Genomic DNA, 22892 nt, shown 5'->3' on the forward strand with positions numbered 1-22892 from the left:
CTCCGTGCCATGTATGCTTGTGAAATGTGAAACAAAATGGAGTCACTCATGTCAAGGGGTTTTAAAATGGAGCCGGGAGGCCATTAAGGAAATGGGCCTCATGCATGTCCTCACCAAGTAGAACCATGAACCTCTGAACTAGGCCAAACGCAAAGAGTCCAAGGAGGCTGCAAGAACATCTGCAACTTGTTACAGTAATGACCTTTTTGCTTAGCCATAGTCTTAGCAATCAATCATAATTAGCCAAGATTGGCTTTCTGCCACCAGCCCCAATTAAAATTCTTTGTAAGTGGCCTAAGCAAGCCTCCTCTCTCTAAAAACTCCTGACTTTCACTCCTTAGCGGGACACTGTTTAGATTACTACGGGAATCTGTGGGCCCTGAATTGCAATTCTTTGATCCCAAATAAACCCTTTTTGTTCTATCATTTCCTCCTAGATTTCTTTAGGTTGACATGCCTTATCCCCATTTGGAATTCTGCCCTCAATCTTCTTCCTGTTTTCCTGGCTGTAAACTCTAGACACGATGCAACTCCAGAGAGAACCGATTGAGCGTCCAACAGCAAACTGCGGAGCCTAACCGCTTGACAGCTGCCGGCCACGCGCTCGGCACGCCGCCGCCCAGGGCGCGGCTGCTCTGGCGCATGCGCAGGCTGGCGGCGGTTGCTCCCGGAAATGAAGCCCCGCAGGGGCGCGCGCGCGCGCGCGCGCGCGGGCGGGCGGGGGGCGGTGGAAGTAATTCTGTGTCTCCCGGTTGCTAAGAGACGGGGCTTCCACAAGCCGGACCGAAGTTCTTCTTTTCCTCCGTTTTTCCGTTTCAGCGTCTCCGAATCCATGTCGGACCCGGAAACTGATGTTTTGCGAAGCACCTTTCCCTCTTACATGGCGGAGGGCGAGCGGCTCTACCTCTGCGGGGAGTTCTCTAAAGCCGCCCATAGCTTCAGCAACGTGAGTCGCGCTCTGAACCTATCAATCACCCATCATCACTTTCGATTCCTGATAACACTGAGGTCCTGATGATGCCTGGAGGACCTATTGTTTCTATTATTCACTTGTTCCTGATTGATGCTCTGCTGTCACAGAGAAGCCCCTGCTTGGTCATTTTCTGCCAATTCCCGCTTACGTTCTGCCTGATTGTTGATAACCATTCTCTGCATTAACAGTGACCTCTTCTCCTACTTTTTTTACTTAAATGTTTCTTGATTGACTGGCTCCCTTCTACAGAGCAGCCTCAGTTTCCCATCATTGGCCAAGAGATTGGCTGGGAGGCTGCGTGTAGAAGTGGTGAAATCTCTGGCACACAGTTGCTCACAGGAGATGATCAGTAAATAACATTATTATACAACCTTAGTATAAATTGCCCCACCCCACCCTAAAGGGATTGAGTGCTCTTTTAGGGTATCAGGTGCACTGCTAAGCGCAGTACCAGCCTATGAGAGAGGTACTGTTATTACTCCATTTTGTAGATGAGGAAACTGATATAGAAATTGAGTAACATGCCCAAGATCACTGAACTAGCAAGTGGCAGAGGAAGGATTCAAACCCAGGTGTTCAGACTCCAGTGCTGAGGTGCTAACCACCATACTATACTCCCTGGCAAGTAAGCTATTAGATGTTCTTATGACAATTTCTTTTACAACAAATAGCCCACTTCTTATTCCAAATGGAGTGGTAGACTAGCCGTCTAACCAGTCCCAAGGCTCCCCCTAAAGTCAAGCTTCTCAACTGCTACCCAGCGGCTTTTGTCCCTTTTGATCGCCAACCATACCCTAAAACCAGAAATGATCGACCAGATGGGCCAACAGTTGAGTTCAGGAGCCCTGCCCCAACCCATTCTCCTCTTTCTGGATCATATTCTGTCCTACAGAAGCTCAGGCTGAGAAAAAAGAACACCCCAAGGGAAGATAGCTTTAGTTGAGAAGTGGCCTTTTTTCACAAAAGACAGTACCTACTTCCTCTTCCTGAAAGAGTAGAAAGGTCTTAGAAAGGGGTGGGTGCAGTCTGATGCCTCAGGAAGGACAGTACACCACAGACTACAGTAATGATCTCAAACAGAAGAAGAGAGGACGGGAGTAGGGGAAGCGTTCTGCTCTCACTTTAGGGCCAAAATCACAGTTTCAGTTTTCCTGGCATTTTCATCTTAATCCCCTGAAATTCATTCTCGGTAAGCTATGTAAAAACAGACATGGGTAACTCAAGTTGTATATTATCCTAAAATCCATTTTGTTAGCCTTCAGAATGCTTAGCCTTTGAAATGTATTTTGAGTGTGTTGCGTAGTCATTTCAGGTTTGTGGTTGAATTTGGTATGCACCAAACATCCTAAGATTCTATTGTCTAGGTGGACTGGAGGAATCCCAGATATTGGGGGAAATTCAGTATAGCCCCAGAGTAATATAGTCTCACATCTCAGCCAGTGGCTTTCACAATAGCTGATGATTTGATTTGTTCAAAATGAGCCACATGCAGTTGACTGAGCCAAGATCAGTGTTGTGCTGTTTTTGGTCTGATAAGATCCAAAGACCTGGGGCCGGCCCCGTGGCTTAGCGGTTAAGTGCGCGTGCTCCACTGCTGGCGGCTCGGGTTTGGGTCCCAGGCGCGTACCAACGCACCGCTTGTCAGGCCATACTGTGGCAGCATCCCACATAAAGTGGAGGAAGATCGGCATGGATGTTAGCTCAGGGCCAGTCTTCCTCGGCAAAAAGAGGAGGATTGGCATGGATGTTAGCTCAGGGCTGATCTTCCTCAGGAAAAAAAAACAAAAACATCCAAAGACCTGTTTGCTGGCCTGAGGAGTCCCCTTGAAACTCTGGCAGGAGGGTTTGGGCCACTGTTTCCAGTCCAGCTTCTACCTTGCCCTGCCCATTGCCTGTCAACCTGGTGGTTCCTTTCTCAGGCTCTTCACCTTCAGAATGGAGATAAGAATTGCCTGGTTGCCCGTTCCAAGTGCTTCCTGAAGATGGGAGAGTTGGAGAAATCCCTGAAAGATGCTGAGGCTTCACTCCAGGGTGACCCGACTTTCTGCAAGGTGACTGTGTGGGTGGGAGGACTCAGTCTTACTTTCATCATTGCTGTTGCCTGCAGCAGCCTCTGGTTGGAAGTGGTTAAAGAATCAGCTGGACTATGTAGAGTTTGATGTCATTTTCTCTTTATAGGTCACTTGCCTATCTCCCTGCCCCTGTATCCCAACCTTGACCCTCAACCCAGGACTCTCTGTTCCACCGCACCTGAGTCCTGTAAGGCCTTGTCTGTCCACTTTGATTTGACTCTCTCTCATTCCAGGGGATTTTACAAAAGGCCGAGACCCTGTACACCATGGGAGACTTTGAGTTTGCCTTGGTGTTCTACCATCGAGGCTATAAGCTGCGGCCTGATCGGGAATTCAAAGTTGGAATTCAGAAAGCCCAGGAAGCCATCAACAACTCAGTGGGAAGTGAGTGACCATGGGGCCTATGCCCTTATCCAGGAAGGCTCTTGGAATCCTTAGGTTTGGAGGAAGGCCTGAGGTACATTGGGTGAGCAACCACCACCAGGACCACAGGGATTCCCATGCTTGCGTTTGGCTGCTCCTGATTTTGTTGAGGATTAGGAGCTGTCCACTGGGAGGACAGTACTTGATCCACTGTACTGAGCACTGCAGCATCTGGTTCTCCTCAAAGCCACGTGAGAATTGCTGTTTCACAGTGGGCCTATCTTTCGCCTGGTGTCATAGGGTAGAATGGGCTCCCGAGCCCAGCCTTCCCTAGTCCCTGGCTTCCTCCCTTACCATGTATGCTCCAAGGGCTGGCCTTTCCCATCAGCCTAGTGGCAGGAGGAGGAGGGGAGAAAGCAAGAGCTTGCCACTGTGGGCTGAAGAGTGTGGAAATAGCATGGGATAGAGAGCTCCCTGGTGCCCAGGGCCTTCATTTGTTTGGAAATCTGGCTCCCATGGTCTTGGGCTAGCGAGGGCTGCCTAGCTCCTAGAATAGTGTTCTACCAAACGTCCTGTACCATTTGCCTGCTAGGCTGGCTCAGAGCCAGCTTTGACACAACCTCTGCCATCTTTCTTATGCAGCCATTTCCACATAAAATATGTGATACGTTGTGCCCAGGGGCCCTGGCCAACCTGAGCCCCGGCTTCTGTCCTTAACAGGTCCTTCTTCGATTAAGCTAGAGAACAAAGGGGACCTCTCCTTCCTAACCAAGCAGGCTGAGGTAAGGGCCCTGGTTCTGACGGCACATCCCTCCAAGGGAAGAGGCCATGTGTGGCTGCAGGGCATAGGTCTTAGTGGCTTCTTGCCTGGGAGCGATTAGCTCCTGCCCATCTCGGGCAGCCATGGGATTCTGCCCCAGCTCCAGAGGGGTCTTGGGAGCCCAGCTGCTCCTGGACCAGACACACTCCATGGTCCTTGGCCCACAGAGAGGTCCTGGAGGTGGAGCCTGGGATCACAGACCCTGGGGCTGTAACTAGGTAATCTGTGCCCCTTGCTAAGGCTCTGTTGTGTGTTGCTCCATCTTCCCAGAGTATGAAAGCCCAGCAGAAGCCTCATCCTTCGAGACACCTCCTCCACCACCCCAAGAGAGAGTCCAAGAGGAAGGGCTCATTCAAGAGTGAGAAGATTGTCCGCCAGCTCCTGGGCGAGCTCTACGTGGACAAGGAGTATCTGGAGAAGCTCCTACTGGATGAAGGTTTTGGACACTTTCTTTGCAACAGGGAACTTGGGGCAAAGGAAATCTGGGGTGAATGCTTAATGCATGAGCCAGGGGAGAGCCTATCATATAATATTTGCCAACACATTCCTATGGCCAGATTTCACTAGCGTTCTCATTTTACAGATGAGGAAACTGAGGCACAGAAAGGTTGAGTAACTCACCTAAGGTCACACGTAGGTAAGCAGTGACTCAGTTCTTAGATTTGAATCTAGGAAATCCAATTTCAAAACCAGTGCTCTTAAGCACTGTGGTGCCCTGCGAGGGAATGTCAGAGATTTGGGTTCCTCTACCATCGTGGTCCCTGAGGGGCGTCTACTGGGTCTTCAATCTGTACAAGCGGCAAAGGAATCCAGCTGGGAGGAGCTAGAAGGAGACTCTTAGGATACTAGTCCTAGAGGGTCCTGAAGCCTCATCTGGTCCGGTCCCTCTATTTTTAGATAAGGAAAGAGAGACCCTGAGTGGGGAGTAACTTGTCCAAGGTGACAGCAATTTAGTGGTGAAGTTGACACCAGAGCCCAGGCCTCCTAACCTCTAGTCCAACGCTCTTTCCCCCCACGATGCCAGCAGTGACAGGAAGTAGGACGGAGCCTTGAAACGAATGTCTTACATAAACCCGGGGTGCGGGAGTATTGCCATTAGCTGATAAGCCTGAGCAGGGATCACCCTTGAATCCAGTGCCTTTTCTCTGGGACTGACTGCCCAAGGTCATCTGCAGGATTCCCTGCAGGTCTGTGTCACAGGCAGCTTCACTGCCTGCACATCTCCTCTGTAACAGGCCTGAACCCTGCCCTCCCTCCCTTCTGTGGAGAGAAGGGGTGACCTGGATATTACCCCGAGTGGCCTCGCAGCTTTGCTACCAGCTCTAACCTCTGCTCAAGCCAGGTGGGCAGGACTTGGCCATGCCCCTCCACCTCCCAGCTTGCACTGGCCCACTTGGCACCTGGCGAATCACTTGGCACTGGCAACTTGGGCCAAGTCAGTCATCTGGACTCAGTCTTCTCTGAAGACACAGCTTGAAATGGGGGAGCCCTGAGGGCTGAGGCCTCTCCACCAGCTCCTCATATCTTGCCATAAGGGGCCTGTGCACTAAGTTCTGTACCATGGGAGTGACTGAAGCGGGGGGCTCCGGCCTCATCTGGGCCCAGAGAGACCCACTCTGCCACCCATGTGCTCTCACTTTCCTCACTGTTGCCACAACTCCAGGCAGAGTTTCCTACAGGGGGCCCCACAGCAGGGACCCCAAGCCAAGAGGAGGCAACTCCCTTAGAAGCCTGTTCTGGTTGGTTCCTCCTTACAGACCTGATCAAAGGCACCATCAAGCATGGCCTGACTGTGGAGGACCTCATCATGACGGGCATCAACTACCTGGACACCCGTAGTAACTTCTGGAGGCAGCAGAAGCCCATCTATGCCAGGGAGCGGGACCGGAAGCTGATGCAGGAGAAATGGCTGCGGGACCGCAAACGCCGTCCCTCTGAGACAGCCCACTACATCCTCAAGAGCCTTGAGGACATCGACATGTGTGGGTGGTGTTCTCAGAAGAGTGGGGCCTTTGCCAGGTTGGGAGGGAGCAGCATAGTAGCCTGAGCCCCTGGCTTCGCTGGCCTGTGGATGGTGTCTGGGGAGGCGGGTTCCCCTGTCAGCCCTGAGGAAGCTGCTCTCACCCCCACATCACCTCTCTCCCTGCCCAGTGCTGACCAGCGGCAGTGCTGAAGGGAGCCTTCAGAAAGCTGAGAAAGTGCTGAAGAAGGTGCTGGAGTGGAACAAAGAGGAGGTGCCCAACAAGGATGAACTGGTTGGAAACTTGTACAGCTGCATAGGGAATGCCCAGATTGAGCTGGGCCAGATGGTGGCCGCCCTGCAGAGCCACAGAAAGGACCTGGAGATCGCCAAGGAATAGTGAGTGCCTGGGGCAGGCCACGCGGCAGAGGCCATGGGCCTGCAGAGACGTGGGGCTGGGGTTCTGTCTCGGCCGTTTGCCAGGGCTGCTGGTGGCTGAGCTCCCGTTTTCTGCCCTTCGTGCCAGAGGTAGATTCCCCCAGAGGGAGGAGCCACCTGCCCAGGACTGAGGGTGAGGGGCAGACCCAGACTGTCAGCTTTTGTGCCACAAAGAGGAAGGCAGTGGCCCCAAACTTCAAAAAGCTCCCAATGGGTTGGCTCTTAGGGATATTTTTATTCTTCTTTTTTTTTTTTTTTGTGAGGAAGATCAGCCCTGAGCTAACATCTGTTGCCAATCCTCCTCTTTTTTGCTGAGGAAGACTGGCCCTGAGCTAACATCCGTGCCCATCTTCCTCTGCTTTATATGGTACGCTGCCACAGCATGGCTTGAGAAGCGGTGCATCAGTCCATGCCCGGGATCTGAACTCACCGGTTGTGAACCCCAGGCCGCCGAGGTGGAGTGTGCGCACTTAACCTCCGCGCCACCAGGCCAGCCCTGGGTATTTTTATTCTTACATCATCTCAACAAGCATTCATCAACCCCAGACATGCCAGATGCTTCTAGCATTAGGGACAGAGTAGGGACTAGACACAAGGGTCATTTTCCTGCAGAAACAAAAAGTGATATAGCTAATAAATTGCACTTGTGGAAGTGTCACGAAGAAAAAGTACAGGACCCAGTGCTATCCAAAGTATATTCCAGGAGAACTTGACTGGGCGTTGGGGGACACACTTGGCCTGTGAGAAGGCCCTGAGGCAGGCAGGAGGAAGCTTAAGGCTGGAGAGTATAGAGTATTGCCGGAGGAAGAGTGGCCAAGAGGAGGCTGGACCAAGTGGGTAGGAGTCGAATCACACAGGGCCTCAGAAACCACAGCACTGACCGAGAGCGTGGGCCCTGGAGTCAGGCCTACCCAGACTGCAGAATTGTTCCTCCAAGCCATGGCACCTTAGACAAGGCACTTAACCTCTTTCAGCCTCAGTGTCTCCTCTGTCAAATGGGCATAACAATAGCCCCGAGCTGATAGGGCGAAGGGAGGACGGCATGCAGAATTACTTGTGAAGACTTCAGGACAATGCCAGGTTTCTGTATAACAGTAATTTCAACTCTCATGGGAACCAGCTCTTCCCAAGACATGATGGCCCCCTCTCGGAGGTACCGTTGCTTTCTGAGCACCCTGGTGCTACCCTTGGGAGTCATTCGTGACTTTCTTCTCCCCAGTTTCTACTCGCCCCACAGTTCTGAGCCTCTCCCAGTCTCCCATCTTCCCATTTCCGCTCACAGGTCAGCCCCCGGCTCTCCCTGCCTCCAGCTGCTCCCACTTCCCCTCCAGAGACTCGCTGCTTTTCATCTGTCAGTTCTCCTTCCCTTGCTGACACACAGATCTTGGCCCCTCATTGCCTGCAGGTTAAAACCAAACGCCTTTGCTTGGCACTCAAGGCCCTCTCTGAACGCACCTCTGCACACCCCTCCAATGTCAGTCTTTCATTTGGGTCAAACTGTACTTCCTGAACACTCTTGCCTCCTGCGCTCTCCTCCTCACTTGTCCGAGCACTACATGCGATCCGTTCCCAGTTCATTTCTCACCTGGCTGCCCCGTGCTGAGCAGGACTGTCACATGCTGGCCAAGCAGAAGGAGAAAACAAACAAGCCGCCACCAGCTTTGGAGACAGACCTGTCTGGTTCCTGGCTCTGGCCCTCAGAAGCTGTGTGGATTTGATTAAGTTGCTCACCTTCTCAGTCTCCTTACCTCTAATGAAGGCATAATAATACCCATTCACAGGGATTATGAAGATTAAATAATATATATATTTCCAGTACTTTGAATCCTGCCATCTCTCATGCCTTAAAGACGTAAAAATCTTTACTTCTCACCTCTCCTGCATATCCAGTGGATTCCAAGGCATTTCCACTTGGATGTCCCACAGGAACTCCAAATTTAACATGTTCAAAGTGGAATCCCTTATCTTCCTCCCAAACCTATTGCTCCAGCATTCCCTATCCATGGGGATGGGACTGGTGGCCACTCAGTCTCAAGAAGCAGCCTGGGCAGCTTCCCAGACACCTCCCTCGCCTCAGTGCTCAGGCCCAGCCCACCCTTGGCCTGTCTGTGCCTCCTCCCTCTGGTCTCCTAGAGCGCCCTCCCTCCTCTGTTTCCCTCCCACAGCTCCGTCCAGGCCCTCCTCACTTCTTGCCTGTTTCCTCTGACCTGGGTTTCCTGCAGCCCAGCTGGCCCTTCTGTGCAAAACAAATCCAGTGGTCGGGATAAAGTTCCAGCGCGCTTCCTGACCTGACTGGTCCTGGCCTCTTGACCTGGCTCTCTCCAGGCCCCTGAGCATCCTGTGACCCGGCCAGCACCTTGTGGCTCCTGTTAGTTCCTAAACAGGGCTGCTTTCTCTTTTGGCAGCACTGTCTTCATCAGCTCCCTCCTACCCATCCTTCAGAATTGAAGTACTAAGTGTCTCCCTCCCTCCTCTGCTCCCTTTGCACGGCCACCCCTACCCCGTCTGCCCTGTCAGACTTTGGACTTTGGAAGGGACTATCTTCTGTTCCCTTTCCCTTCCCAGCACCTGCCACATAACGGGCGTGCAATAAATGTGTGCGCAGTGGCTGCATAAGTAAGCAGGGGTGTTCCCTAAATGATGTTAGTTCCTTCTTAACATGCACAAACGGACCTCCAGGCTTCCCTGTGAGTTCAGTGTGCCCCATGTGCTGTGTTCCCTCTCTCTAACCAGTCCCGCCCCCCTGCTGCCCGCCCCCCAGAGCCTACCACCCTTCAAGGCGCAGCTCACATCCCAAATGGTCTAAGTAGCTTCTTCAGTGATGCCAGCCCCTGTTTCTTTCTCCGAATACTTTATAGATGATTTGACTGCATGCTTTCTCATTACTATTATTGTTATTTCTTATTACATATTATTGTTATGAATAAATTAACATATTACAACTTATTCCTTCATTCATCATACCATAACAGAGCACTCACTCTAGGAGGGCAGGCCTACACCAGAGGTGCTGGGAGCAGGGGCAAAGGATGGCCGAGGGTCCAAGGAGGAGGGGTGGGGGAGCATTGCTGGGAGCTGAGGAGGCCTCGGAGAGGATGGATGGATGAGGGGGAGGGATAAGGGCACCCCAGGCAGAGGGACATGCAGGGATGGAGGATTTGGGGAACTGCAGGTGGTGTGGCAGGGCTGGGGCTGGGACCTGAGGGAGTGGGGGGACCGGATGCCACACTGAGGAGGAAGGAACTCAGGCTGAAGGTCCTGAGGGCTGAGGAGGAGTCTGTTTTGACACGAGTATTGCAGCGTTGTAGTTGCTTCAGAACTGTGTGGTGCTGAAAGCAGAACTTACAGTATTTCTAAAACAAAGGTAACTTGTTTCTATGTTTTGTTAAAGAAGGTTTCTTAGAAAGAGTCCATTTAAATGGCTTCATAGGAAGGTCTCTCGGCAGCACAGTAATTTATGCGACTACATCCCTGTGGGCAGACACTGAGGCTGCTCCATTTCTGCTGTGACACGCGGTGCTACCGTGAAACTCCGCAGATGTGTGTGAGCATTTCTGGGGGCACAGGAATGGCTTGGTCAGGTCTGCATTGTAGAAAGGCAGGCCTGGCCGCGGTGGGGAGAATGAATGAGAGGAGGAGAGCTTCATGGAGGACATGGAGGCCTGCTGGGCTGCCAGGGCCTGAGGGGTGAGGAGGAGGGGGAGAAGCTTGTCTGGGAAGGGAGAGAGTGAGAGGAGATGCCGGTGGAGGGGATGTGGGATGGCGGGAGGGTTTTCTTGTTTTATTTGTTGGGAAGGAGGTATTTTTTCACAGAGAGATCAGACTGTTCATATGGTAATGGTAAAGAACTGATGTAGGGGAACAGTTGTCTTTTGCTTTATGGAATATCTTAATCTCTTTTCTGATGACACACAAATACTGTAAAAAATTTAGATAATATGGATAAAATAAAAGTTTCCCTCATACTCTCATTTCCCCTGGGTAATCATTGTGAATAGTTAATTCTCTCTCCTTCTATTTAAAATGCCCACTTTTAATTTATTTACTTATTTTTTGGTGGCTTAAAACAACACACATTTATTCTCCTACAGTTCTGGAGGGTAGAAGTCTGAAGTGGCTCATGGGTCCAAAATCAAAGGTGTTGTCAGGGCCGTGCTCTCTCGAGAGGCTCAAGGGGAGACTGTTTCCTTGCCTTTTTCAGCTTCTAGAGCTGCATTCGTGCAGCTGCATTCGTGGCCCCTTCATTGTCAAAGCCGGGAGCACAGCATTGTGCGTATTTATTTTAACACAAATGGGACGATACACAGAGTATAGCTCCTGTAATCTGACTTTAAACTTAACATATCAGGGACTTTTTTTTTATGCACAAAAATGGCCGTGCTAGGGCACTGATGAGGTGTAGATTGTTTCCAGTGTTTATTATTATAAACAGTGCTTTAATGAGTGTTCTTGTCTCATTACTTTCTTGAGTAAATTCCTGGAAGAGGAATCGCTGCATCAAGGGGACATCTTTGCGAGCTGTTGACTGATTGCCCTCCAGAAAGGTCCCGATAGGGCACGGAGAGCCTGTGTGCCACAGCCTGGCCAGCCTGGGCATCATCCCTCCATCTGGACCTTGAGTTCCTAAGGCCAGGGCCCGTGTCTTTGGCTTCTTTTCAATTTCCACAGTGCCTATGACAGCCGGTTTCTAGTGAACACTTGTCTTGCTTCTTCCCTACAGTGACCTTCCTGATGCCAAGTCGAGAGCCCTTGACAACATTGGTAGGGTTTTTGCCAGAGTTGGGAAATTCCAGCAAGCCATTGACACGTGAGTGACGAAGGACTGCCCCTTCCCCACCCCGAGGCCAGTGCTTCTCACCCTCACACCAGACTTCCTGCCAGGGGCCAGGATGCCAGGCAAAGAGGCATCAGAAGAACTGAGTTTGGCTTCTGCCTCTGCTAGGCAACTGTGAGCAAGCCAGTTTGTAAACTCTGGGGCTCATGAGTTAAATGAGTTAATAGAATAGCATCAGAATTTTCTCAACACTTCTCCCAGTGATAAGAATCACTTGGAGGACTTGTTAGGCCTCCCCCTGGGAATTCTGATCCTACAGGTCAGGGCTGGAGCTCAGGAATCTGTTTTTAAGTCACTCCAGGGGATCCTTACCTTTGTGCAAGTTCAGGAATTGGTTGACCAGCTGACCCCTGGGACCTCTTCTGAGGCTGTTCTGTGACTCTGTGAGGTCATGCAGGGTCACTGCCAGATGGCCCAACTGCTGGGCTTTTGATGTCTAACTCTGGGGCTGGTGATCTGCTCCAGTGGGGTGACTCAGCCCCAGGGAGACTCAGGGGATGGCCTGACCTCGAGACCAGCTTGCCCTGGGAGAGCCAGCTCCTTGCGCCACTCGCTTAGCACAGAGAGAAATCGTCCTTCAGGCCCCCGTCGCTTGACTGAAATAGACTTGTTCTCCAGCAGCCTTCTGCTGCATGTAATGTGATTTCCTGAATGGTACCTCTATGTGCCAAAAGAAGAGTATGAGAGTTCACCCACCCATTAGTATCTTTTTACAATAAAAATTTTATAGTAAGTATGTGCTTATTGTTAAAATATTAACTTGGAAAATGTAGAAAAGTAGAAGAAAAATTATTCAGTCGCACCACCCAAAGTCAAGTACTAATTCTAATCCTACTCTTTCTTGTATTGATATTTTGTTTTTTCATTCTAGTCTTTATTCTGTGTTGATTTTCTCTTAAATGTACTTAATAGTATTCTTAAGCATTATTTTTATGTTATTTCAAATGCTATTTTGGGGCCGGCCCCGTGGCTTAGCGGTTAAGTGCTCGCGCTCCGCTGCTGGCGGCCCGGGTTCGGATCCCGGGCAAGCACCGACGCACCGCTTCTCCGGCCATGCTGAGGCCGCGTCCCATATACAGCAACTAGAATGGATGTGCAACTACGACATACAACTATCTACTGGGGCTTTGGGGGAAAATAAATAAATAAAATCTTTAAAAAAAAAATGCTATTTTGTAAACATTATTTTCAACTGTTGTATCAAATTTGATCCCATAGATGTACCAAAATAGCTTTGGTAGTTTTAAAATATGTTAATACTTATTAGCTCCACCCCTGTATCTAAATAACTGGTAGTTGGAGAAGAGTTTTTATTCAGCCACCCACTAGGAAGCCTTGGCCTCCTGTGGCCAAGTGCAGGGTTTGAGGTAAGGAAGCTGACCCTGGGTTCATTGTGTCCCCAGGTGGGAGGAGAAGATCCCTCTGGCAAAAACCACCCTGGAGAAGACCTGGCTGTTCCATGAGATCGGCCGCTGCTACTTGGAGCTGGACCAGCCCTGGCAGGCCCAGAATTATGGCGAGAAGTCCCAGCAGTGTGCCGAGGAAGAAGGGGACATAGAGTGGCAGCTGAATGCCAGTGTTCTGGTGGCGCAGGCACAAGGTATGAGCTCAGAGAGGATCACCCTGCCTTTCCCAGCCCTCAGTCCCAGCTGCCACACTGGGGCTGGGAATCCTGTGGGCCGGACTTACCATCCCAGTGTCTCCCTAACCAGATTAATTCTGAGTCTGAGAGTTGGGATAAACCCCTCCGTTTTGACCAGCACAGGGCAAGTGCCTCCTTTAAGCTAAGCTCGGTTAGGGCTTGCCGCCCCAAGAGCTGCCCCTGCCCTTGCGGAGCTCAGCTGCAGCATCGTGTTGTCATTAGACAGCCCCTCTTCCTCTTGCTGTGGTGCCCTTTACACATGAGCTCTTGCATTTCATCACTACGCAAGCCAATGAGGTAGGCATTGTTATCCTCATCTTACAGATGGGGAAACTGAGGCACTGAGTGGCTCAGCAGATTGCCCCAGGTCATATGAGGGAACTTTAAAGAGTGATGGAAATGTTCTAAAACTGGATTGTGGTGATCATTGCACAACTCTATAAATTTACTAAGAAACACTGAACTGTATACTTACCAATGGGTCCATTTTAGAATATGTAAATTACATCTCAATAAAGTTGTAAAAAAAAGCAACGAGGAGCAGGGGGTGAGGAGGAATAGGTGAAGCAAGCTGGTGATGTTTTGATAACTGTTGAAGCTGGGTGATGAGTAATGAGGTTCATTATACTATTCCTTCTACTTTCAGGTATATTTTAAATATTTCATAATACAAAGTTAAAAAAGAAATGGCTTCAGGCCACAGGCTAGTGAGCACTGGAGCTGGGACTAGAACCCAGTTCCGCTGGACTCCAGCGCTGGGGCTCTTAATCACTGTGCTGAACTGCCTCGCCCCGGTACCAGCTGACCCTGGAGAGGAGGAAGTGTGACAGGTGCTATAATCAGGGCAGAATCTCTCATTCATTTATTTGCACCACAAATACTTACTTGGCACCTTCTACGCACCAAGGTGGGTGTAAGTAGGGAGCAAAACTGATAAATATTTTCTGCCCTCATGTCTGAGGAAGTAACTTTTAAGCAGAAACTTTAAGGATCAGAAGGCGCCGGCTGTTCCAAGAGCTGAGGACAGAGCTTTCCAGCCAAAGGAACAGCATTTATGAAGGTGGGCAGGAGTTTGGCTTATTTAAGAAGCTGAAGGAGGGGCTGGCCTGATGGCGTAGTGGTTAAGTTTGTGCCTACACACTGCTCATCAAGCCGTGCTGTGGCGGCGTCCCACATAAAATAGAGGAAGATGGGCACAAGTGTTAGCTCAGGGCCAATCTCCCTCAGCAAAAAGAGGAGGATTGGCAACAGATGTTAGCTCAGGGCTAATCTTCCTCACCAAAAAAAAAAAAAAAATCTAAAAAGAAGGAGACCAGTGTCGGCTGGGGGCTCTTGGGGACCTGGAGGGTGGAGGATGATGAGGGGCCGGATCAGCAGGGCTTCATGGGCCTAGATACAAATCGTAGATTCTTTCCTAAAAGTGTCGAGAAAACCATTGAAAACTAACCTGGGGGAAGACATGATCACTGTGGCTTTCCTGTTCTTAGGAGGGCACCGTGTAAGCTGAAGGGGAGACAGGGTGTACCCCTCAGGGTTGGTGTTGTCCTGAGTCCACTGTTGAGGACTTATTAGGCCCTGAGGGCCCCTGGTCCCTGTCGGTCTCAGTTTCCCCACTCTGGGGTTGAAAATATCAGACGCGGCAGCCTGGGAGCCAGTGGGTTGTAGAGGCCGCACAGCCTGGCGGGCAGGACTTGGGCTCTGGGGCCACCTGGCTCAGGGACCCTGGACAGGTCCACTCTGTGCCTCAGTTGCATCCTCTGTAATCAGGGATAATTATAGTATCTGGCTGTAGGGTTGGTGTGAAGAACTAAGGTTATACTTAAGTGCTTAAGCATTTAGAACAGGAACTGGCATATAGTTAGCGCTCAGTGTGTATTAATTTCTTCGTTCCTGCCCTCGCATCAACTTCTCATAAGTGTCTCTAACAGTGGTGAGAAACAATTACACTCCTTAGAAAAGCTTTTATTTGTGGCTCAACAAAAATGTAGGTATAAATATGTGGATTTGTGGATGTATAGAGGAGGGGAAAAGTAGAGGAAAACAGCTCCCAGAATCAAGATAACTTTAGGTTATGTATTCAGTTAAAAACAAAAGGAATAGCCTTTAATGTTCTACTCCCTTGAATAAGCGTTATGACTCCTCTGCAGACCTGCAGTGTCAGAATGACACATTCACTCAGAGAGGTCTCTGAAGGAAAACTGTGACTCTCCTTTTCAAATGTGTATTTGAAAAAATATATATATTTGACCTCATTTACTGTGCCTCCACATACTTTCAGAATTATTATTTGAATCACTTTTCAAGTAATAGCCTTTTGCAGTTTGACTTACAGACACAAGGCCCTCCTTTCCCCATGGATCCCAAAGCAATTCTTGGTGGGGGAGTGGATCTTGGGTACTTAGTTATAGGAGAAAGTAGTGGTGTGTGAAGAAACTGGAGTGTGGGCTTCCCAGACCCTGGCTGGGGAGCACTTTTCTCCTTCCTTCCTGAAATTAAGCTCTTTTAAAGGGCAATCAATCGGTCAATTAGTCAGGTATTCCAGTGCCAGCTCCAGCACTAACTGGCTGGGTGAGCTCTGGCGGGCCCCCTCCTCTCTGGGTTCAGATTACACCAGTGTGGGAGCTAGAGCCGAGGTCCCAATGCTGGCCCACGGGTTGCAGCCAGCCCTTCGATGTTTTGTTTGGTCTCCACAGTGTTGTTAAAAAATCTGAGCGAACATTTTAAAAATATGGATTTCTTCTTCTGGAACAATCTAAAGATGGAGTTGTCCCCCTGCCCTGGAGACACATGATGTGTGCACGGGCCCCCACCCCAGACCCTTTTCCCTCACTGACCCTGTTAAATAGTCTGAGATCCAAGGCTCAGGTTGCCAGGTTCTGGTCCTTTGTGGTGAGATGGCCTAGGCATGTGATGGAAAGGGTGGTGCTGGGCAACTTAGTGATGCTGCCTGAGGCCTGGGGCTGACTCCAGCTCACACGGGCTTCTAACTGACCCTGGGAGTGGCCGGGCAGGCCAGGGGTTTCCAAGGGCCCCTGGCACCTTTGGGGCCCCCACATTGTGCAACATATAACGTCACTACCTGTGCTGTGCCTCCCCTTGCTCTCCAGTGAAGCTGAGAGACTTCGAGGCGGCTGTGAACAACTTTGAGAAGGCCCTGGAGAGAGCGAAGATTGTCCATAACAATGAGGCGCAGCAGGCCATCATCAGCGTGAGTCTCTCCACAGCTGGGCCTGGCTGTGGCGAGTGGGGCGGAGCCCTCAGCCCCTCAGCCCTCTCAGTGGCCAGTCCACAGGTCTTTATTACCCACCAGCTGCAGGGCACATTCTAGGTACAGTGGTGGCTTTCGAATGTTTCCTCCTGCTGTCAGTTTATATAGCAACCCAATACACATGTTTTTATTTGAAATAAACAAGAAATAGAAACAAAAGTTTTACAAACATACTTACCTTTACTAAGTATGCTATTTCCTATTGTATCCTATTTTATTTTTTATTTCCTTTTCTTTTCTTTAATGCTAGTTGAGTCCTTCTAAATTAATTTTATGATTTGCCGTTTGAAAAATGCGACCTCTTCCAGGAGACAATAGGAAATACGATGTGATTGCCTCACTTGTCTGACCTGCACTGCTCAATATGGAGCCACATGCAGCTGTTTAGATTAAAGTGAATTAAAAGTAAATAAAATTTGTGGCTGGCCTGGTGGCGTAGTGGTTAAGTTTGCATGTTCCACTTTGGCAGCCTGGGGTTCGCAGGTTCAGATCCCAGGTGTGGACCTACTAACTGCTCATCAAGCCATGCTGTGGCAGTGTCCCACATATAAAATAGAGGAAGGTAGGCACAAATGTAAGCTCAGAGCTAATCTTCCTCAGCAAAAAGAGGAGGACTGGCAATGGATGTTAGCTCAGAGCCAGTCTTCTTCACACACACACAAAAAAAAGTAAATAAAATTTAAAATTCAGTTTCTCAGTCACACTAGCCACATTTCAAGTGCTCAATAGCCACATGTGCCTTGTGAGAACCACATAGTGCAGATCTAGAGTATTCCTATCATTGCAGAAAGTTCTGTTGGACAGTGCTGGCCTAGACTGTAAGCATCAGGAGGCAGAGACCATGTCATAGTGCAGAAACCACTCCCAAGAGACCCCGCCATGTGGCAGTCTATGCCCTGCTTTCTCCCATCCCAGGGCAGCTTAGGCCTGTCACACTGAGGATCTTCCTCTGGTGAGGGGGTCCCTGAATGTGCACCTTGCCCCTAAATCTGACCTCCAGAGGAAGAGTACTGTCCTCCCCCTCATGGAAGCCCTGTCTGTGTTCCTTGGTTCATATGCATGGTCTCTCCCATTTAATCCTCTTCCACGTGATTGCTCTGCAAGGACCTGGAGAGAGATGGCATGGCAATTCAATTCAGTAAATATTTGCTGACCACAAGTCAGCCTGGGCTGCCCAGACCAAAAGTGATGACCATGGTCCTGGCCCTCAGGAAGCTTGGTGTCAGCAGGAAGGTTAAACAAAACCCCTTGTTCATGACCAGTGGGACAGGGAGCAGGGGATTCAGAGTGAGAGAGCCCCAGCGGGGAGGCGCAGCTGGGGGCGTCCCATCAAGGAAGGTATGAGGTCACTTGGAAGGCTGGGGAGGGTTTTGGAAGGTTGAGAGGCAGAGAAAAGTGCCTGTCGGGCAAACAGACCCACGGCCCTAAGTGACTCCTCTTGGGACCAGGCCCCTGACCCTTCACCCTCCTGGATTGCCATCTCCAGGCAGGAAGCTGTACAAGGGAGCAGACCAACACTGCACAAGAGCCTCTAGGCCCAGTGGTCATTCAGTAGACGTTTCCTGAGTGCCAGCCTCCAGACGGCTGTGAGGAAGAAGGTAGAACCTGCCTTCCAGGTGCACACAGGCTGAGTTCCAGGCCCCCAGGGATCCCGCAGACACCCTGAAGCCCCTCTGAAGGCAGGCCAGCCCCCCACCCCCACCCCACAGTGTGTTTCTGAATCCTGTCCATGACTTGCCACCTTGCTGAGTGCTTAGGGCTTTGAACTGTCTCTTTACTTGGCTGAAGCCAAAAGAAGCTTCAGGTAAAAAATTCTAAATTAGCAAACAGACATAACTCCTAAATACATGCCTGAGCCCCAGGGAAATGAAGTCTGAGTTACCGTCCGTCTTGTGTCTCTACCTCTTAGTAATTCCAGGTCAATAAGTATCAATGAACTTCAGGACAGGAGCCTTCAGGGGAGTCAGGAGAAAACAGGGTGGCAGGGTTAGTGCAGAGCCCTGCCCTCTGGAGTTGGACTTTGGGTGGGGAGGGAGAGGTGTAGGTGCCACACAGGGTTAAGAGAGGTCACCGGCTCCTCTCCCACCCACAGGCCTTGGATGATGCCAACAAGGGCATCGTCGAAGAGCTTAAGAAAACCAACTACAGGGAGATGCTCAAAGATAAGAAAGAGAAAGGTGAGTTTCTGGAGCCCTGAAGACGGCACTTCAGCATTCTCGCCTGCTTTCTCTTCTGTCAGTTCCAACCGCGCTTTCCTGCAGCCGCTCCTGTCCCAGGGCGTGGCCCTGCCCACCCAGCATTCTCACTGCAGAGCCACGAGCAGCCCTAGCCCTTCCCCGGGGCAGGAGAGGGAGACCTCCAGCCTCCTTGGGCTGGAGTCGGAACCCACGTGGTCTGCCTGGGAGCCCCCTCCTGTATTTCTTCCATTAATAGATCACATTATTTGTTGAGCACTTGTCACATGCCAGGAAGGTGTGAGATTTGGGGGAGGAGGAGCCCTCGGCCCAGTGGCAAAGCCAGATGATTAGAGTTGTCAGCAGATGGGCTCCTGCACTTGAGTGCTCAGAACAGGCAGAAACGCTCCGCGGTGAGAGCCCAACAAAGGAGCTCTGATTCCTCTGGGAGACACGGAAGGCTCCAAAGAGGAAGAATCATCTGCTCCAGCCTCCAAAAGATATCAAAGGGTTCTCCAGGTGTGAGGGGAAGAGGATGGCCTTTCTGGCTGAGCAAAGCAGGAGCAGACAGAGGCAGAATGACAATAACTCACACTCTGCAGGCTCTGACCGCATGCCAGACACGGGGTTAAGCATCAGACAGAATGATCTTCTTCAGTCCTCACCACCCTGGGAGGTGGGTACTGTTTTTTGGGGCAATGGAGGCTGAGTGGGGTTGAGTGAGCTGCCTGTGTCACACAGCAGCCTGACTTAGAGCCGCGCTCTCGCCGCTGTGTGGAGCAGCCCTTCGGGGCCCCGCAGTGGGTAGGGCAGAGGCCAGGTCAGGGGCCACGAGGGCAGGCTGAGGTGAAGGCAGCTCTGTGTCACAGCTGTCCTCTTGCTGGCCAGTCTGGCCTTATCAGTCTTTCTCCCAAGGCCTCCAGGGACTAAAGAGGCCTTTGACTTCGCTGGCCGCGGGCTCTCTGACTGGCTCTGCTGTGGAGGGAGTGAGGGAAGAGGTGGCTGGGACCCCAGGCCCCAGCGGGGATGGGGCGATAAGAAAAGCTGGTCTCCATTGAGTGCTTCCTGTATGCCAGATGCTTTTCTAAGGGCTTTGTGTGTACTGACTCTTCTGATCCCTCCAAGAACACTATGAAATTAGTATTCACTTGATTTTACGGATGAGGATGCGGAGGCAGAGTGGTTTTCAGTTTGGGTGGTTTTCTGGCTCTAGAACCCATGCTTTCACTGTGGCTCTGTACGGTTTCTGTCTGCCCCCCTGTGCTGCCCTCACTCCATCCATATAGCAGTAAAGAGGCGCCAGGGCTGGGGCTCCGTGCACCTGGGAGGACAGAGCCCCCTCCGGCCACCAAGGCTGAAGCCCTCTCTGACCCAAGCATGGCAGCGGGAATCTGGGCGTGGGGTTTCTGGGCACCTGAGCAGCCAGATGACAGCCCTTTATTATCCAGCGCCTGCCAGGTGGTGGCTGGATCCCCTCAGAGAGGGAATCTGCTTCTACCCCGACATGGTCTTGAAGCTGCTCTCAGAAGCCATGGGAGCAATAGATGGGAAGAGACTCAGCAAGGAAACAGCAGATGCTCCAAGCAGCCTCCCCTCCCCTTGGCAGGCCATGGGTGGGGGGAGGTGAAAGTCCTGAAAACTCATCAGGAAGGCCCTGTGGCCAGCGGCAGCTTCCGGGCACTTCCCTCCTGGAACAGCAGGCGGCAGCGTTGTATATGTCTTCATTGCCAAATGGCGGCCTTTTTCCTGGGGTGAACAGAGAGCCCCTGTGGGCGTCTTAGAGACCAAGGGCTTCCAGGAAGAGAATGTGGGGGACACTCAGGAGGGGACTGGTAACTTTTCTCTGTACCTGGTAAAAACAAGGAGCAAGGATTCCTTTGATCCCAAGAATAGCTTTCCAGCTGAACTCCCTGCTAGCAGTCTGCTCATATTTTTACAGGGACCATCTCAACAAATGATGAAATGTGCTTCCCAGGGACAAAGAGAAGTACAGAATGAGGATGCTGGAGGAAAGAACTCTTCTGTCCCTTCCCAGTACCTATGCTATTTCTTACAGGGAAAGAGAATGTGCTCTGGGGGCAGACTGTCCTGGGTTCAAATTCTGGCTCTGCTATTTATTTATTTGCAGTGTGACTATTGTGTGTGATTTTTATCAATCTCGGGTCCCTTGACTGCAAACTCGAATCAATGACTGAATGATGTAATCTGTGCAGCTCACACGATGCCCAGAACAGGGCTGGTGCTCAGTAAATGATGATTCCCTTCCTCTCCTTCTGGAAAGGTGTGCTGTCTCTCAGAAGCACAGGTCCCCACAAGCTGGGGTTCACCCAGGCCCGGAGACGAACAGACTTTTACCTTTCTTCCCTCTTTTCTCTTGTTTTTCAGAAGAGGCCGCTGAACTGGATAACACAACAGTGATGGCAAGGGAAAAGGAAACGAGAAGAGGGAGAGATGAACCCGAGAAGGTGATGAAACAGTGGGAAAGAGAGCACACTGACAGTGACAAAGAGACAGAAGATGAGTTGTCTAAGGAAGCCCTGAGGATCACAGCGAGTGGACAAGAAGAAAACGGGTGGAGAGGAGGAGAAAAAGCCAGCTCCTTACGGCAGATGGAACTGGGAGCGATGGGGAGAGATTCAGAAGACGTTGCCAAGAGACTGTCCAGAGAACTAGGGCTAAGAAGATCGGGAGAAGCAGGCAGGAAACTATCAGAATTGAGTAGAAGGGAATCAAGAGAAATTTACAGGAGGCCTTCAGAACTGGACCAAACACTCTCCGAAGAATTAAGCAGAGGGGAATCGGAGGGACTAGAGAAGAGACTTTCAGAAGCCGGCGAAAGAGAGTTGGAAGAACTGGGGAAAACAGAATTGGGAACAGTCAGAGAAATGAAAAAATCAGGAAATGGTGAAAAAATGGAAAAAGATGATGAGGAAGATGAATGAAGCCATTATTAGTAGGCATTAGGATCAGGAGGCCGGTGTCTGCAGGCACCATGGGGATCCTAGTATACTGGACTTTCAAGCTGAGATTTGCCTTTAATAGGAAAAAATGTGGCCTGGGCCCCACAGGTCACCTCGGCCCCTTTCTGTTACTGTTCTCCCTTTAAATAGATACCTTTCACTCTTACAACACCTGACTCTGTCATTTTGGCTTCTCACCCCTACCCATTCTCAGAAGAGCTTTAGAGAATGAATGACCTGGCACGGGGCACCACTTCCAAGCAGAACTCTGACCTGACCTGACTAGTGAGAAACACAGAGACCCCCAAGAAGGCCTGAACCAGGGTGGGATCAAGTGTGGAATGTGGTCCTCTCCCCCAGGCCCTGTCTAAGGGCCTCATGGAAGAAATGAGAGAGGTGCTAAGAAAGGGTTTCAGGATGGTGAAGAAACAGGTGGGCTCCCAGGAACTGGGAAAGCTTACAGCAGGGAGAAAGAGAAAGGCCTGGAGTGGAGGTATGGCTGCCCAGCTTTGGCCATTGGTTCATCTGGCTGAGGACCTACTGTCTGCAGGGCACTGTGGGAGGCTTTAGGGAAGAGATAGTGATGGGACGGTCTCGGCCATCACAGGGTGAGCGAGACCTATTGTAAACCCCTAAGCCTTGAAAGCAGAATGAAATGAATGCTGTACTGATAGGGACATTGTGCTTCAGGGGCCAAGAGGAAGGAAGAAGTTTCCTGCCCGGGAACAGGGAGCAGCCTGGCAGTGGGAGCCACACCACCTCCCGGCAGTCCAGTCCAGTCCAGTCAGTGAGGCTCCCCATGCTTGTGTCCTCCTCTGGAGAATGGGCGCCTGTCTCAGGGGCTGCCGTGAGGACGAAGAGTGCTCAGCACCGCACTCGGTCCACAGGAAGCTCTCAAAAATCACTCGAGCTTCCAGTGGCTTCGCGGAGGAGGTTGCGGCTGAGTTAGGATTTCACTACATTAGTCATCTGTCCCTTTGGCCATTGCCATCCTGGTTCCTTCTCCACAATTCCCAGAAAAGTTGGGACTGAGGTTGACTTTGGGCTGGGACCTGGCTGGACTAAGGTGAGGCAAGTGAGGCATTTCAGATGTAACATTTCATGGGGCGCCAAAAACTCAGTAAGCAAGATAAACAGTATTTTAATGCAATATTGTAAAAAAAAGTTAATGCAAAAACCCATGATGAATAAAATATCAAAATTTTAAATAAAAACAGGACCTGACTTTGCACTTGCAGGACCCTGCCTCCTTTGTCTCATCCTAATTCCAGGGCAGGACGGGGGAAGGGCGACTGCTGCCCTCTTTAAAAAGGTCACCATCAGGGGCCAGCCCTGTGGTGTAGTGGTTAAGTTTGCGCCTTCCGCTTTGGCCGGGGTTTGCTGGTTCC

At 50.8% G+C, this 22892-nt stretch overlaps 1 protein-coding gene across 2 annotated transcripts; it reads left to right on the forward strand.

The window, feature by feature from the left end:
• Positions 1-701: 701 nt before the first annotated feature.
• On the forward strand, positions 702-22723 carry ODAD4 (outer dynein arm docking complex subunit 4). Of its 2 annotated transcripts, XM_004434475.3 has the most exons (12): positions 702-946; positions 2893-3024; positions 3279-3429; positions 4129-4190; positions 4499-4664; positions 5986-6210; positions 6380-6587; positions 11347-11433; positions 12864-13060; positions 16210-16310; positions 18463-18547; positions 20930-22722. In XM_004434475.3, the coding sequence occupies exons 1-12, from the start codon at positions 833-835 to the stop codon at positions 21484-21486; spliced, it is 2085 nt and encodes a 694-aa protein (XP_004434532.1). In that variant the 5' UTR covers positions 702-832; the 3' UTR covers positions 21487-22722. The 2 variants fall into 2 exon arrangements, with proteins under 2 accessions (XP_004434532.1, XP_087297294.1); XM_087441168.1 differs by lacking the exons at positions 702-946; positions 4129-4190 and having other exon boundaries at positions 20930-22723.
• The last annotated feature ends 169 nt before the right edge of the window (positions 22724-22892 follow it).

This window comes from Ceratotherium simum, chromosome 16, assembly GCF_057802395.1.
Source record: "Ceratotherium simum simum isolate JZ-2026a chromosome 16, ASM5780239v1, whole genome shotgun sequence".
In the NCBI taxonomy this organism is placed as follows: domain Eukaryota; kingdom Metazoa; phylum Chordata; class Mammalia; order Perissodactyla; family Rhinocerotidae; genus Ceratotherium; species Ceratotherium simum.

What these genes read in the sequence shown, in the direction of transcription:
- ODAD4 (XM_004434475.3), top strand. Translation starts at nt 833, where the DNA reads ATGTCGGACCCGGAAACTGATGTTTTGCGAAGCACCTTTCCCTCTTAC. An exon ending in CCTTGAGGACATCGACATGT is followed by an intron (nt 6,211 to 6,379) that starts GTGGGTGGTGTT and finishes CTCCCTGCCCAG; the next exon opens with TGCTGACCAGCGGCAGTGCT. An exon ending in CAAAGATAAGAAAGAGAAAG is followed by an intron (nt 18,548 to 20,929) that starts GTGAGTTTCTGG and finishes CTTGTTTTTCAG; the next exon opens with AAGAGGCCGCTGAACTGGAT.